This window comes from Canis aureus, chromosome 5 (genome assembly GCF_053574225.1).
Source record: "Canis aureus isolate CA01 chromosome 5, VMU_Caureus_v.1.0, whole genome shotgun sequence".
Lineage (NCBI taxonomy): Eukaryota > Metazoa > Chordata > Mammalia > Carnivora > Canidae > Canis > Canis aureus.
In genome coordinates, this window is record NC_135615.1 from 73,169,956 (window position 1) to 73,184,191 (window position 14,236).

A 14,236-nucleotide genomic window follows, 5' to 3' on the forward strand; every position below is an offset into this window, starting at 1 on the left:
ATGAGTATCAAGTATTTGTAATGCTCACTTTTTTGGAGTTTGAGTGTTCTTGCTTTTTGGGGGGTAGAAGTCATTTTATTTATTAATTTTTTTTAAGATTTTATTTATTTATTTGACAGAGAGAGAGTACAAGCAAGGGGAAACAGCAGGCAGAGGGAAAAGCAAACTAGGCAGAGGGAAAAGCAAACTCCCCGCTGAGCAGGGAGCCCAATGTAGGGCTCTAGCCCAGGATCATGACCCACGTCCAAGGCAAACAATGACTGAGTCACTCAGGCACCTTGAAGTCATTTTATTTTAAATTTCTTTTTTAATTTTTTAAATTTTTATTTATTTATGATAGTCACAGAGAGAGAAAGAGAGGCAGAGACACCGGCAGAGGGAAAAGCAGGCTCCATGCACCGGGAGCCTGATGTGGGATTCGATCCCGGGTCTCCAGGATCGCGCCCTGGGCCAAAGGCAGGCGCCAAACCGCTGCGCCACCCAGGGATCCCATCATTTTATTTTGGAACATCTTTTTTTGTTGTTGTTCCATCATGCACACACTGTTAAGTAAAATTTGTGTTTATATAATTAAAAATAATTAAATTTTGAGACAATACATAATTTTCCTGGATAAAATAATTTTAAATGTTTAACAAAATGCTACTTAATTCACTGTTTTGGCACTGTTGTTTCTTTTTCTTTCTTTTTTTAAGATTTATTTATTTGATAGAGAAAGAGCATGAACAGGGGAGAGGCAGAGGGAGAAGGAAAGAGAGAGAATCTCCAGCAGTCTCACCACTGAGTGCGGAGCCTGACATGGGGCTCAATCCCATGACCCTAAGATCATGACCTGAGCCAAAATCAAGAGTCAGTTGCTCAACCGACCACCCAGGCATCCCATTGACACTGTTGTTTCTATTGAATCTCTAGACGCTCAGTGAACTATGTAGGGGATTTTGCTATAATATAATATTCCAGGACCATAGGATTTATACCATTATATCCTAGATTATAAAAATACACCTTCTAAGTTATAGGGTCTAGAAATAGTCCTTCAGCAATGGGTGTAACAGTGAACCCCAGACTTATCCAGGTACACATAGAAGACAAAACAGTCATTGTAGTCAGGAATATAAGTTCTTGTCTATTTTTATACCCTTCTGCTGGGAATCCTATCTAAGGCATGAAATGGAGCCCAAAAGTCTGTATTTTTACCAATTATTCAGGTAATTATAATAATAGACCAGTTTGGGAAACATTGATGTAACTATTTAGTATGATTTCTTACCCTTACCCTTCAATTTTCATAGTCACATCTTGGTTAGTACATTAAATGCTATTCCAAAAATACAGGCATTTGAGTAAATAGATAAACTTTATCTGGGGATTTAGCTTTAAAAGTTAATTACAGGGGTACCTGAGTGGCTCAGTCAGTTAAGTATCTGCCTTTTGCTAAGATCATGATCTCAGAGTCCTGACCCATCGAGCCCCAAGTTGGGCTACCTGCTCAGTGGGAAGCCTGCTTCTCCCTCTCCCCTTCCCCCTGTTTGTGCTCTCTCTCAAATAAAAAAAAATCTTTTTAAAAATAAATAAATAAGCAAAAGTTAATTACAGAGGTGCCTGGCTAGCTCAGTTGGTAGAGCATGCAACTCTTGATCTCAGGGTAATGAGTTCAAGCCCCACATTGGGCATGGAGCCTACTTAAGAAAAATAAATAAATAAATGTTAATTACAGGGGCCTGACTGGATTGGTCATAAGGGCATGTGACTCTGGATCTCAGGGTTGTGAGTTCAAGCCCCCACTGAGTGTAGAGATTACTTAAAAAATAAATAAACTTGAAAAAAATAAAAGTTAATTACATTTGAGGAAAAATTGTTTGAACATTGAGAATATACCAGGAAAAAAAAAATCTTGATTTTATACTTGAATGTTACAGGTCCATTCAGAAAAAAGAAGAGAGCTTAAGAATTTTGAGCTGTGTATTTTTTATAAGTAACACTTCTTTTAAAAATTCTGCTGTGTAGAAACTACTCTTACCTTTTATTAGTGAGTATTATCTTTGGAGATATATGGAGCCTCTGGTACAGACAGTGCTGTCTGCTTGTCCCTAGCATATACATTAGCAAAGCAGATTTCTTTCTAAGGAAAATTAATGTGAGAAGGTTGCCTGGGCTGGGGAGAAGTTGTAATATAATAATCATGGCTATGGTTATATTGTATTTACTCTGTTCTAGTCTGTAAGTACTTTTCACATATTAACTCATTAATCTAACAGCCATATGAGTTAGGCTCTGTTATTGTCCCTCTTTGACAGTTGAAACTGGGGCACAAAGAAATTTAACCCAAAGTCATTAAGTGAATTTTGGCAGAGTGGAATATAATTGTAAGCAATTTGGCTCTGGAATGTGTACCCTTAACCACTATGCTATCCTGGTAGTTGAGAAGATAACTGGAAAGTAGAAAGTAAAGTAGAAGGAAGAGGGAGGACATTGTGAGGGGTGAAACTTAGTAAAATCTCTATTCCAGAATTTCAGTGAGAATCTTACCATCATTAAAGTGTCTAACATAATGATTTGTACCCCCAATTTTTGTGATTTACCTTTTGTAATTTCTCTGAATTCTCCTTATAGCTTAAAAAAATAAAGATATTGCTCAGTCTGGGATATGATAACAAATTTTAATTTTTTTTTTAATTGGAGGAAAAGAGAAATATGGTAGAATGAACCATTTTAAGGTTCAGAATTCCCTTCTTGGAAACAAGCATGTGTAATTTGAAAAAATTTCTCTAGTAATTAGGAAAACCACTCTCTGAAATCAGACATCTCCCTGCTTTCCTGTGGAACTTATGGAAACAAAGTAACAGCGCAGTTTGGTTTGGGTTTTTTTGTGTGTGTTTTTTGTTTTTACTACATGGTCTTTAGGAAAACTCTGACTTGCCTATGACTTACTTGGAATTTCTTTTTCTTCTCTCTCTCTCTCTCTCTTTTTTTTTAAGATTTTATTTATTTATTCATGAGAGACACAGAGAGAGAGAGAGAGAGAGAGAGAGAGAGAGAGAGGCAGAGACACAAGGCAGAGAGAGAAGCAGGCTCCACGCAGGGAGCGTGATGCAGAACTTGATCCTGGGACTCCAGGATCATGCCCTGGGCTGAGCCACCCAGGGATCCCCCCGACTTACTTGGAAGTTCTGAGAGACATGAAAACAGAAAGGATCTAGCGATATGAGAAAGAACAGTCAAATATTGAGGATACTAGCCCTGGCCCTACCTCTTCAGATAGCTGCTAAGAACCAAGAATGATACCATGAAGTCTTACTTTGCCTCTTAACGTGTACAGCCTAGGAAGAGAAATGAGTTTGATTTAATCACTTTTAGCAATATAGCAAGTCCATGAGGGGCTAATGTATTCATTTTGGTTCTCTCAGCCAAGTGAGCAGCCCTGAAGTCAGTGATCAGAAACCTGAAACTTCAAGCCTTGCTTCAAACCTTACCATGTCAGAGGAAAGTAAGTACTGTATTCTATGTACGCCTATAAATGGATGATGGTCTTCTTTTCGAATTGTTTTTCACTAATTGCCTTGTTTGCCCCATATATCCAGAAGCCTTTCCTTTCTCTGTGTGTGTATGTGTGTATTTATCCTTGTGCTTTCATATAAGCTTTATTGACATACCAGCTGAGGAACAAAAGCACATGGAATCCATGTACCTGAGGAGTCACACTTGGTGAATTTATTTTTGTTTTGAAGTTGGATGTTCTAAATGTTAATACTGCCTTACTCAAAATCAGAAAAGTTTGTGGGCCAACCACTAACTATTCCTCCAGACGCCTTGATGTCTTCCCACCTTTCTAATAACCAAATGATTCTCTACCTGTCCATCTATGCCAAAAAAGAAAACTAATCCAGTAATCCAGTAAGATTGATGGCCCTGGGAAATATCCAGCCCAATAAGATACGTCATCCACTTACCAATCTGCTTTCTCCTATACAACAGATACATTCATATAATAGACAAAAATTTGTAGAGTGTTCTGGGTTTTTTTTGTTTGTTTTTGGTTTTGGTGTTTTTTTGTTTTTGTTTTTGTTTTTGTTTTTGTTTTTTGCAGAGGTGTCAAGTTTCTCTAGCATACCCACATACTACCCCAGATTGCCTCTATAGGACAAGTAGTTCTCCCTGAAATTAAATATTGGTGCCCTTCCGTATTTCACCAAATAATTTAAAAGAATAAGTTTGTATAAGACACTTTTTTTTTTTTTTTTTTTTTTTTTTTTATAAGACACTTTTTAAAAAGACACTTGTTTAGGAGATTTTTCTTCTCTTAAGGTGGTCATGCTTAACCTGATATAATTCCATGTATTAGAAAATGCTATGTCTTTAAAAAAAGGAAGGATGGAAGGAGAGAAGGAGGGAAATGGTATATCTTAAGCTATATATATTATTTCCTCGAAAGTACTACTCTGTTGGTTCTCTAGCATACTTAAGAATCATCTGAAATGCTTGTTTGCAATGTAGAATTCTGGCCTCATTTTCAGAGATTATCATTCAATAAATCTGATACACAGAATCTGTATTTTCAAGAAGATAGCTGGGTAATTTTGATGCATAGGAGAAACTATTCATGCTATGGGAAACTGCTATAATCAACGACAAGTCTCTCTAATATTTTTTAATGTGCCACTCATCCCCGAGAATTATATATTCCAGGGCCAGGAGGTAAATTGAGTCTTCTTGTTCCTTCCAAATCATTTCTCTTTCTCTTTTCCCTCCAAAAACTCTAATTCCTTTGAAATCTATATTTATGCCTCCCCTACATTTCTTTTTACCCTAGACTGAACTCCTGGTCATTTTGTGCTTTAAAGAGTAGGTCTTCTTTGTTTTCTTCTCCATCCAAACCCTTACTGTTCTTGGTAATTTCAAAATCCATGTAGATGACCTATCAAATACCTGTCATCATATCTGTCTGCCTTTATATCCCTTCTTATTCAGCATAGATTCTGTGGCTCTTTATTATAATTACTCTCTTTTAAATACCCTCAATAACTTTGCCTCTAGTACTCTCCTTGTTAAATCCCAGTCCTAATTTAATCTAATTTAATACAACTCTCCATCTTCCCTTTAAGTGCATTCACATAGCTAAACATTGGATAAATATAAACCGAGCTGACTTACTACTCACAAGTCCTCAAATAGGCACCCAGCATGCTTGGAAATCCTCTTACATTTCCTTAATGAATTTTACCTTTTGATATTTAAAACTTGATGCAAGACTCAATCCCAGGACTCCCGGGTCACGTCCTGAGCCAAAGGCAGATGCTCAATCACTGAGCCACCCAGGTGCCCTACCTTTTGATATTTCACAAGCACTTACTGTCCTCTCAGAGTACCCATATCTTCATTCACCTTTCCTCATTCTTAACTGATGGCTCCATCACAAATAGAAGTTGTCAGACAAGAAACTCCCTTATCCTCCTTCCACCACGAAATCTGCAAGCTTACCTGTGTTTGTACCCATGTTTTCTTGCTTCATTCTCATCAGGATGGAAATAGTATTCTTAGTGCTGCCAAAGGTAAGACATTTTATTTGGGTTCCATATCTAACCCCTTCTTACCTTCCCCAAGGACTTTGGTATTATAGTTAATTAAACCATTCCTGCATCACCACATTCTTCTTCTCTTCTTAATCCTTCCTGTCAGAAAAGAGACATGACACAATATCTGCCATCTTAAAACACAAACAAAATCTTCCTTTGAATCCACATTCCCTACTAGTTTTAGACCTTTCCTTTGTTCCATGACCCATTGGAACTTCTGGAAAGAGTTGCCCTTTCTTGTTTTCTTGTCTTCTATTCATTCTTCAGCCCTCTCAAATTTAGCTTCTATCACCACTCTTTCAAGGAAATTGCTCCTGTTAAGGTCATTAGCTACTTGGAGTTACTGTGAAAGTGCTAGTTCTAGTGGATGTTTCTTTCTTCTCATATTCTGCCTCTCCACTTTTCCTCCCACCTTTCTCTTCTGTTGGCCCTTCTTCCTCTGCCTGAACTCTGAATGTTGGGCCTCAGGATATATTTCTAGTCCAGCATCTTTTCTTTTTCTGCATCCTCCCATCCACTACATTACTTTACATATTGTATACATTGTTAATTCCAAATTTGTATCTCCAGTCTGACTTCTCCCCCAATTTCATTTGTGTATCCAACTGCCTATTTGATAAATCAACTTTAGATATTTGAAAGTCATACTTAAAATGTGTGAAAGCTTTTTATTCCCTTAGGCCCCATCAAATCTCTTCTTTTCCCAAACTTCTCCATCTGAGGAAGTAGTTTCACTGTCCCTCCAGTTGCTCAAGCTGAAAACAAAAATTATCCTGTATTCCCCTGTCTTCCTCATTCCTAATATGCAGATCTGTCAGAATGTCCTGTTAGTTTTATCTCCAGATTGTATTTCAAGGTTGTGCCTCATCTTCACTACTACCATTCTAATGTTATAGCAGATTATGTCTTGACTGTTTATAATCCTTTCATGGTTCCTAACTACTGCAAAGATAAAGCTTCGTTCATTCTACAGAGAAGTAAATATCAGCCTAAGTCTCCCAGGATGTTTTGTCGATCTCTTCTACAATTAAATTAAATCAGAGGAGAAGGATTTGTGGGTTCTTTTTTTTTTTTTTTTAAGATTTTATTTATTTATTTATTTATTTATTTATTTATTTGTGAGAGACACAGAGGCAGAGGGAGAAGCAGGCTCCTCGAAGGGAGCCCAATGCAGCACTCAATTCCCAGGACCCTGGGATCATGCCCTGAGCCGAAGGCAGGATGCTCAACCGCTGAGCCACCCACGCATCCTGAGTTGGGGTTTTTGAAAGTAGTTGTCATCAGGGAAGGAACTATCATGCAGAATTCAAATGAAGTTATGTTTTCTGTGATGGATGTGAATAAAGAACTTTAGACCTAATTGATCTCTCTTTCATTTTTGTTAAAATTATTATGGATGAATGTGATCTACAAATTTCCAGTGATTATTTTTAAAGACTTTGAACAATGGCAGTGGAAAGATCTTCTATGCTAAACTCACAGATATCAATTTTTCTTATTGTTGGGGGATCCCTGAGTGGCTCAGCAATTTAGCACCTGCCTTTGGCCCAGGACATGATCCTGGAGTCTGGGGATCAAGTCCCACATCGGGCTTTCTGCATGGAGCCTGCTTCTCCCTCTGCCTATGTCTCTGCCTCTCTCTCTCTCTCTCTCTCTCTCTCTGTCTCTCTCTGTCATGAATAAATAAATAAAATCTTTTAAAAAAACAGTGTCTTATTGTTGACCGTGAGTTGGCCCCTCATGTGCTCTTGACCACAGTTCCCTTTTTAGTTCAGACTCTCAGGAAACCCAGCTAGATATAAAGTTAGTTGATTTACTCTTAATTCCTATTAATAGTAGAGCAACCTCCTTTATAGATGTTAAAGGAAGTTCTTGGACAGTTCAGGGATCTGGTACAAGTTCTTATGATATAACTCTGTCTACAGCATGGACTGAAATAGTGCCTAATGAATAGGATTTTGCTACCTGTCAGATTTCAGTAGAATATTTACAGATGAAATCAGTAGAGTTAAGCCTTCACAACAGCTATTTTAGATGAAATCATAGGAATCAAAAGGATACTACCTGTGAAAGTCTCTCTACTTGATGGTTCATCAGAGTATCACATCATTCCTCAGATCTGTCTTTGCCAAATTTGAAAGCTATCTACAGAGCTGAAAAATAGTGGTACAGAAGCTACTTGCATCTTTTGCTGCATTGTAAACAGCAGTAGCAACAATTTTCTAATAAAACTGGGTACTTTACCCCCAAATCTGTCTTCCTGGTTTTTTACTCAGAAGAGTAGAAGCACTGAAAGAATGAATAAGCTGAATAATGCAGTTTTTTAGATACGGATCTTGCTTTTTAAGTTTGCCTGTAAGCACAGTTAAAGCTTAGGAGTTTGTTTCATCTGTGGCTTTAGATCAGTGATGGATAAAGGTAAAGATAACTGGTGCTAACCTTCAGCTCTTTCCAAACCCCCCACATTGTAGCTTCTTTTACTGTCTCAAAAAGTCTCTAAATCCATTACTGTAAGAGAGGGATTTTCTATGGCATAGTCTTTCTAAATTTCTCATGTCCAAGCTGTTACTTAGTTTGAAAGACTCTACAGTGAGATATGCAATTTTCTCATTTCATTTTTGACATGTTCTAACTTTTTACCTGGTGATATCTTTCTTTCAGTTATGACATGCACCGATTACATCCCTCGCTCATCCAATGATTATACCTCACAAATGTATTCTGCAAAGTAAGTTCAATAATTATTTAAAAAATATATATGCCTTTTCTCTAGGTTCGTTTCAAAATTTAATTTGATATTTTACTTATTAAGTCATTTAACTTAATTTCACCTCTTATTTTCTGACTCCAATTTTTTTATTCCCTCTAATCATAGAGTCTCTGTAACATACTTTTAAAAAGTAGATGGTTGCCTGGGGTAGATCACTGTTACCCATGAGCTTGCTCTAAATGACTAACCACTGAGGGCAGCCCCGGTGGTGCAGCGGTTAAGCGCCGCCTGCAGCCCAGGGCTGATCCTGGAGACCCTGGATCGAGTCCCACGTCAGGCTCTCTGCATGGAGCCTGCTTCTCCCTCTGCCTGTGTCTCTGCCTCTCTCTCTCTCTCTGTGTGTCTCTATGAATAAATAAATTTTTTTAAAAATCTAAATAAATAAATAAATGACTACCCACTGAAAATGAAAAATACTATTCGTGATCAAAGCATATCACTGATTGACCTCTGATCATTCTCTCTTTCCTCTACCTTGCTACATCAATAAACACAGCTTAAGCCAGCCTCCTAGTGGGACTTCTCAGCCTGATCTATGTTCAGTTTCTTGCTTTAGGAATGCCCTCAAAGTAGAATTAGGCTTCAAGTTAGGCATAGCAGGTTGAAGTCACTAAGAGCAACATTTGGGGCCTTCAGCAGGTAAGATCAGCATTTAAGATCTACAAGCTAATCATCTCCCAAGATGAGCAGGTACAGAACTGAGTGTATGCCTATCAGCTGTTCATTGATAAAGAGTGAGCCTGCACATTCATCGACACATGAAATGTGTTTATTAAATTAGAAGGTATTCACAAGTGCTTACATAGGCAAAACACCAAAAGGAATTGGTAACAAAGATGACTGATACCTATGGAACTGTTATAGAAAGAAAACTGGCATTTCTTTTTTTCCTTTTTGTGCCCACTTATACCTTTTGAATTTTTCATCAATTAAAAATAAAAAGTCAATTCAATGAGGTCTCCAAATTCTAATCTGGTATTTAACCATTAATGGTCCATCTTTGGGCCATTTTTTTCTGTGAAATGACTGAACATGTTCTTTGAGATTATGAAGGAAATAAGAAAATACTTTGAGCTATAAAAACACTGTAGGAAAAAGAGATATTATGATTTTTTTTTTAAGATTTTATTTATTTGAGAGAGATCACAGAAATAGAGGGGGAAGGAGAAGCAGACTACCCACTCAACAGGGAGCCCGATGCAGGGCTCTATCCCAGGACTCTGAGATCACAACCCGAGCCAAAGGTAGATGCTCAACCAATTGAGCCACCCTAGGTATTATGATCTTTAACATATCTGGAGATCAGTCCATTTGAAGTCACCAGGATTTTAAATTATTCCCATGTAACTTAATAGCTACAATCTGAGCTATTTCTTCTTAGATCTGGCTAAGAAGAATAGATAGGAACATCAGGCATTTCCAGATTCATTTGCCTATTCAAAAAATATTTTCATACCTGTTGCATTCAGGACATCCCCTCATTAGCTATACCTTCTATCTCAGTTCAGACCTCTTTAGCATTTATGCGAACCATCGCATTATAGCTGTTTTTTAACTGGACCTCTCCTTCAACTTTCTCCCACTTCTAACCCATTTTACAAAGCAGTGTCAAATTAATCTTTATTCAAGTACAGCTCTAATCTTGTCACTCTTTGCTCAGTAATTTCAGTGACTCCCAATTATTTCAGATTGGTCTGAACTCAGCCTGGTATTCAAGGTCTTTGCTGTCTTTTCCTTCTCTTGCTACTCTCCTTCACTTTATATAACCTTTAATATAATCTGTGCTACTTGTAGGCTAAAGCCCTTCTTTGTCTTCCTCTGTACCTTTACCAGAGTTTTTCTCTTGACCTTGAACACCCTTTCTTTCTCATTTCTGCACATCTTATCTGCTCAGCTCACATAGTACTTCTTTATAGCTTTCATTCATTTTCCTCTCCCCCAAAGCTGAAAAAAAAAAAAATGTTTTCGCCTTCTGAAACATTCCTTCTTCCCAATATTTTATTGTTCTGATTTCCGTGGTACGCAAAATGCTTACAATTTTAAGTACAACATAACTCACCAAATAACTGGTATCTAAAAATTCAGTGCACAAAATGTGGGACCATTTTATTGCATGGATGAAATGACCATGTCATCTAGTTAAAGTCCCAGAAGTTTCACTGCTAAAGTCAAATTCCCTAGCTAAACCTGATATGGTTGGCTGCAACCAGTGGCATTATACTCTGGCTTAAATATCCGTGGGGAGATTCTGAGCCCTGTCTGGGACTTTTCAGATTTTATTAGTTATCTGGCTCCTGTTTTGTAGGCTTGATTTGGGAATATTGGAGCCTACCCTTACTCCCTGTTCTTTGATTTATAGTGGTTGCTTGCTTTATCTCTACCAGCCTAACCCTCTCCTCAAGTTCTACTTTCCCTCTTAGAACTTAAGTTTGGCCCAGAGGGCTGGATGGAGAATAAGAGCCAATTGTGAATCTCTTTCTATCCAGTTTTCTGTTAGGGGTTCATTCTACAGGTAGATAAACAAGTTTATCTACAAGCTACATGTAACCTATCACAAATGGTTGTAGCATAGTAATTGGACCTTGGGAGGGTATTCGGAACTATTAAATTTCCCATAAAAATGTTTCTTAGGTGATAGTAGAACCTGGAAAAGAAAAATTACTACTACTTTCTGACCATAGTAAGAAACATTTTATGTGGAAAGTTAGTCTCCTCATTGCTGATTTTTTTTGCTTTTAGTGGTATTAGCTATTTCCTCTGCTTTTCATTAAAAATAAATCACACATGAAAGTTTTTGTTTTCTTGAATTTTTCTAGACCTTATGCACATATCCTGTCAGTTCCTGTTTCGGAAACTGCTTACCCTGGGCAGACTCCGTACCAGACACTACAGCAGTCTCAACCCTATGCTGTCTACCCTCAGGCAACCCAAACATATGGACTACCTCCTTTTGGTAAGGCATTCTATTATAAGCAGTTTCTAAGAGTGTTGATTTTATCCCTCAGAAACTTTGATCTTTCCCAAAAATCAAGTATGGCTGGCTAATCAGGAAGCCGAAAGGTGATGAGTTGTTCTTAAAGAGTATCTACTCAGTTATGAGTATGATAGAAGTTAAGTGTGCAATTTTCCAACAGTATGTTTGATGCATGTTAAATAAAATCCTAATTTTCAATACTCATTTGTTTATCTGCCAAAATTTAGCTGTTTCTAAGGTACTAAAATCTTGACTGTAAAGCTTGGAATCTTTGAGGAGTTACTATTTTTTTCATTATATAAAATATGCTACCATGGTTAGATAAGCATAATATAATTTGAGGTGACTCAGTTTCCTGCTAAAACTTGGTAATCTAAATATCCAGATAGAATATGCCTTATAGTTTACTCTCCTTTTTTTTTGGTCAGTTTCACCCTCTCTTTCCTCCTTGTGCCCCAAACCAATCAGTTGTTGCTCTGCTGAACCATAAAGTCATCTTAGAATGAAGAGAGTCCCCAATTTTATGAACCCTTACCTTGTGCATAGTTTTTTCTGTCGTTTTAGGTATGTTAGACATGAACTGTGAATTTAGGTTGATTTGCTAGAAGTCCGATTGAGACTCTTTTGAGCACTTAATATCTGTGCTGATTTTTCTCTCTGTGTGTAAATTGATAGATATATGCAGTGTGCTTTATTGCCCCTTCCCTGGCTTCTTAGAACTGGTGTTAGAAAATTGAGGGAAAACTGTATTATTTTCACATATGCAACATGTTAATAAAATTACATCTCTGTAGCCTTTACTGAAACTAGCTGCAAATTAGAAAGATCTTCTAAAAGGCCACCTCAGACTCTGGATGTATTAGTGTTGCTTCCTTTTGGTTTCTACATTCCTGTTTTACCTGGCCCATGGGCTAGTCTTCTATGATAGTGACAGCTTTCTTAGTTTTATGCTTGTTAGCATGCCTTAGTTCCTGGTAACTACTAGAAACAAAAATGAGAGGTTATGTTTTAATGATACCGGTAGTTGATATCTTCATGAACAGAGACAAACAAATGCTTTTGTTTGCCCATTAGCATGTCCATGTCTCCATGCCTGTCAGTATCAGCCACTATACTAAAATCTTAAATTTATTATATATTTAACCAGCCAAGACTGAGCAGTCCTTTTGGAAATAGAACTCTCTGTGAATACATTTATGCTTCTATCTTTTTGCCTGTATCAAAATAATTTTTCAATAGCTATCTAGTAAAAGCTAGCAAGTATAAAATAAGTATATTTATATTGGTTTTTTACCTTCTGTTTTGATTGAAATTCATTATCAGTAAGCCCAGAGCCCTTTATGACATTGTTGAACAGGCGGTCGTTCCTGCTATTCAGTGTTAAATAAAATTCCTATTATATCTCTAATCTCAGATTATAAAATACCTAATGTAGTACTATATGCATATTATAGTGTCTTTTATGATCACTGCATTCCCTTGTATTAAAGAAAGAAAGAAAATTCTGTGTAATAGATCCTTGGTAAAAACTTGAAACTGTTTATATCGTAAAGAAATATTGGTATTAACAGACTTATTAATCTGGTTTTGTTTAATATTTGGGAATGAGGGAGACTGGTTTTATAAATTCTTTATCAGTATTTCAAAGAGAATCAGCTAAACTTGATTCTTAAGTAACATGATGCTTACTTGGAGATCTAGGTTGAGGTAATGTGAATGGTAGATGTGGCATAGTCTCAGATTTATTAAGGAAATTATAGATATAGCTCTTTTTTAAAAAGTGTGTTCACTCAAGTATAAAACACTATTTCTTCTTGTGAAGATTTGGCAATTTTATCTTAGTGTTGCCTATTAGCACTAAAGTTAGATTGCTGGTCTGTTATTTTATTTCAGATGTAAACAGGGCTTCAGGAAATCTTGTTGTAATAATATCTAATGTTTATGGAGTACTTTATATACAAAGCAGTAAGCTGGGAACAGGTACCTCACACTTCACATTATTGTCTTACTTATTCTTCAGAACAGTCTGAGGGAGTGAGCAGTAGCATTATCCCTTTTTATAGATGAGGAAACAGGCTTAGAAGGATCATGTGACTAGCCTGAGGTCATACAATCAGGAAATGCCTGGGATTAGAATTGAACCCTGGTCTGTTTAATTTCAGAAGTACTCATAAATTTAGTCTGTGTCTCAGAGTTGAATTTGAAATTAAAAAATATTCCTCCTCTTGATGAAAGGAGACAAGACTAGAGGAAATCTAGGAGGCAGTATATTGTGACCAGTCTGTAAAAGTAAAGGAATAAAGATCATATTCTTTTTAAGAGCTACATAGAAAGTAGTAAAATGGTAGAAAGAGGATTAGAGGGTCCACTGATCTCAATAAACATGTGAGAGGAATGGGGCATCCATTTCTCTTTAGGAACTCATAAAAGATTACCTAGCTGCCACTATCCCAGCCTCTTTTGAAAGAACTCTTAATGTGAGAGAGATTTGGTAATACTGTTAAGAGCCTTAAGGATCTTCATGCCATTTCCCCCAGCAATTTCACTTCAAGGGATTTATCCTAGAGAACTAATTAGAGATACAGAAATTTTCAAACCAAGGTATTCATCAAGCATTACTTCTAAAAAAAAAAAAAAAAAAAGCATTACTTCTAACAGTAAAAGATTAGAAACAGCCTACATTTTTTTAATTGAAAGGTGTGTGTTAAATTGCAGTGCATCTACAGAATGGAAAACTTAGAAATCATGTTCTATAAATAAACATTCTTCTTCTTTTTTTTTTTTTTTTTTAAAGATTTTGTTTATTTATTTGACAGAGAAAGGGAGAGCGAGCACAAGCAGAGGGAGAGGCAGGCAGAGGGAGAAGCAGGCTCCTTTGGAGCAGGGAGTCTGATGCAGGGCTCAATGCCGGGCTCAATC

At 36.9% G+C, this 14,236-nt stretch overlaps 1 protein-coding gene across 4 annotated transcripts in view; it reads left to right on the plus strand.

The window, feature by feature from the left end:
- EYA3 (EYA transcriptional coactivator and phosphatase 3) overlaps positions 1 to 14,236 on the plus strand; it is a 102,513-nt gene that overhangs the window by 43,811 nt on the left and 44,466 nt on the right. For all 4 annotated transcript variants that reach the window (XM_077898891.1, XM_077898894.1, XM_077898892.1 and 1 more), the window contains 3 exons: positions 3,408 to 3,487; positions 8,235 to 8,301; positions 11,160 to 11,296. In XM_077898891.1, coding sequence (XP_077755017.1) covers positions 3,408 to 3,487; positions 8,235 to 8,301; positions 11,160 to 11,296 — 284 coding nt within the window. The remainder of the gene's footprint in view (positions 1 to 3,407; positions 3,488 to 8,234; positions 8,302 to 11,159; positions 11,297 to 14,236) is intronic.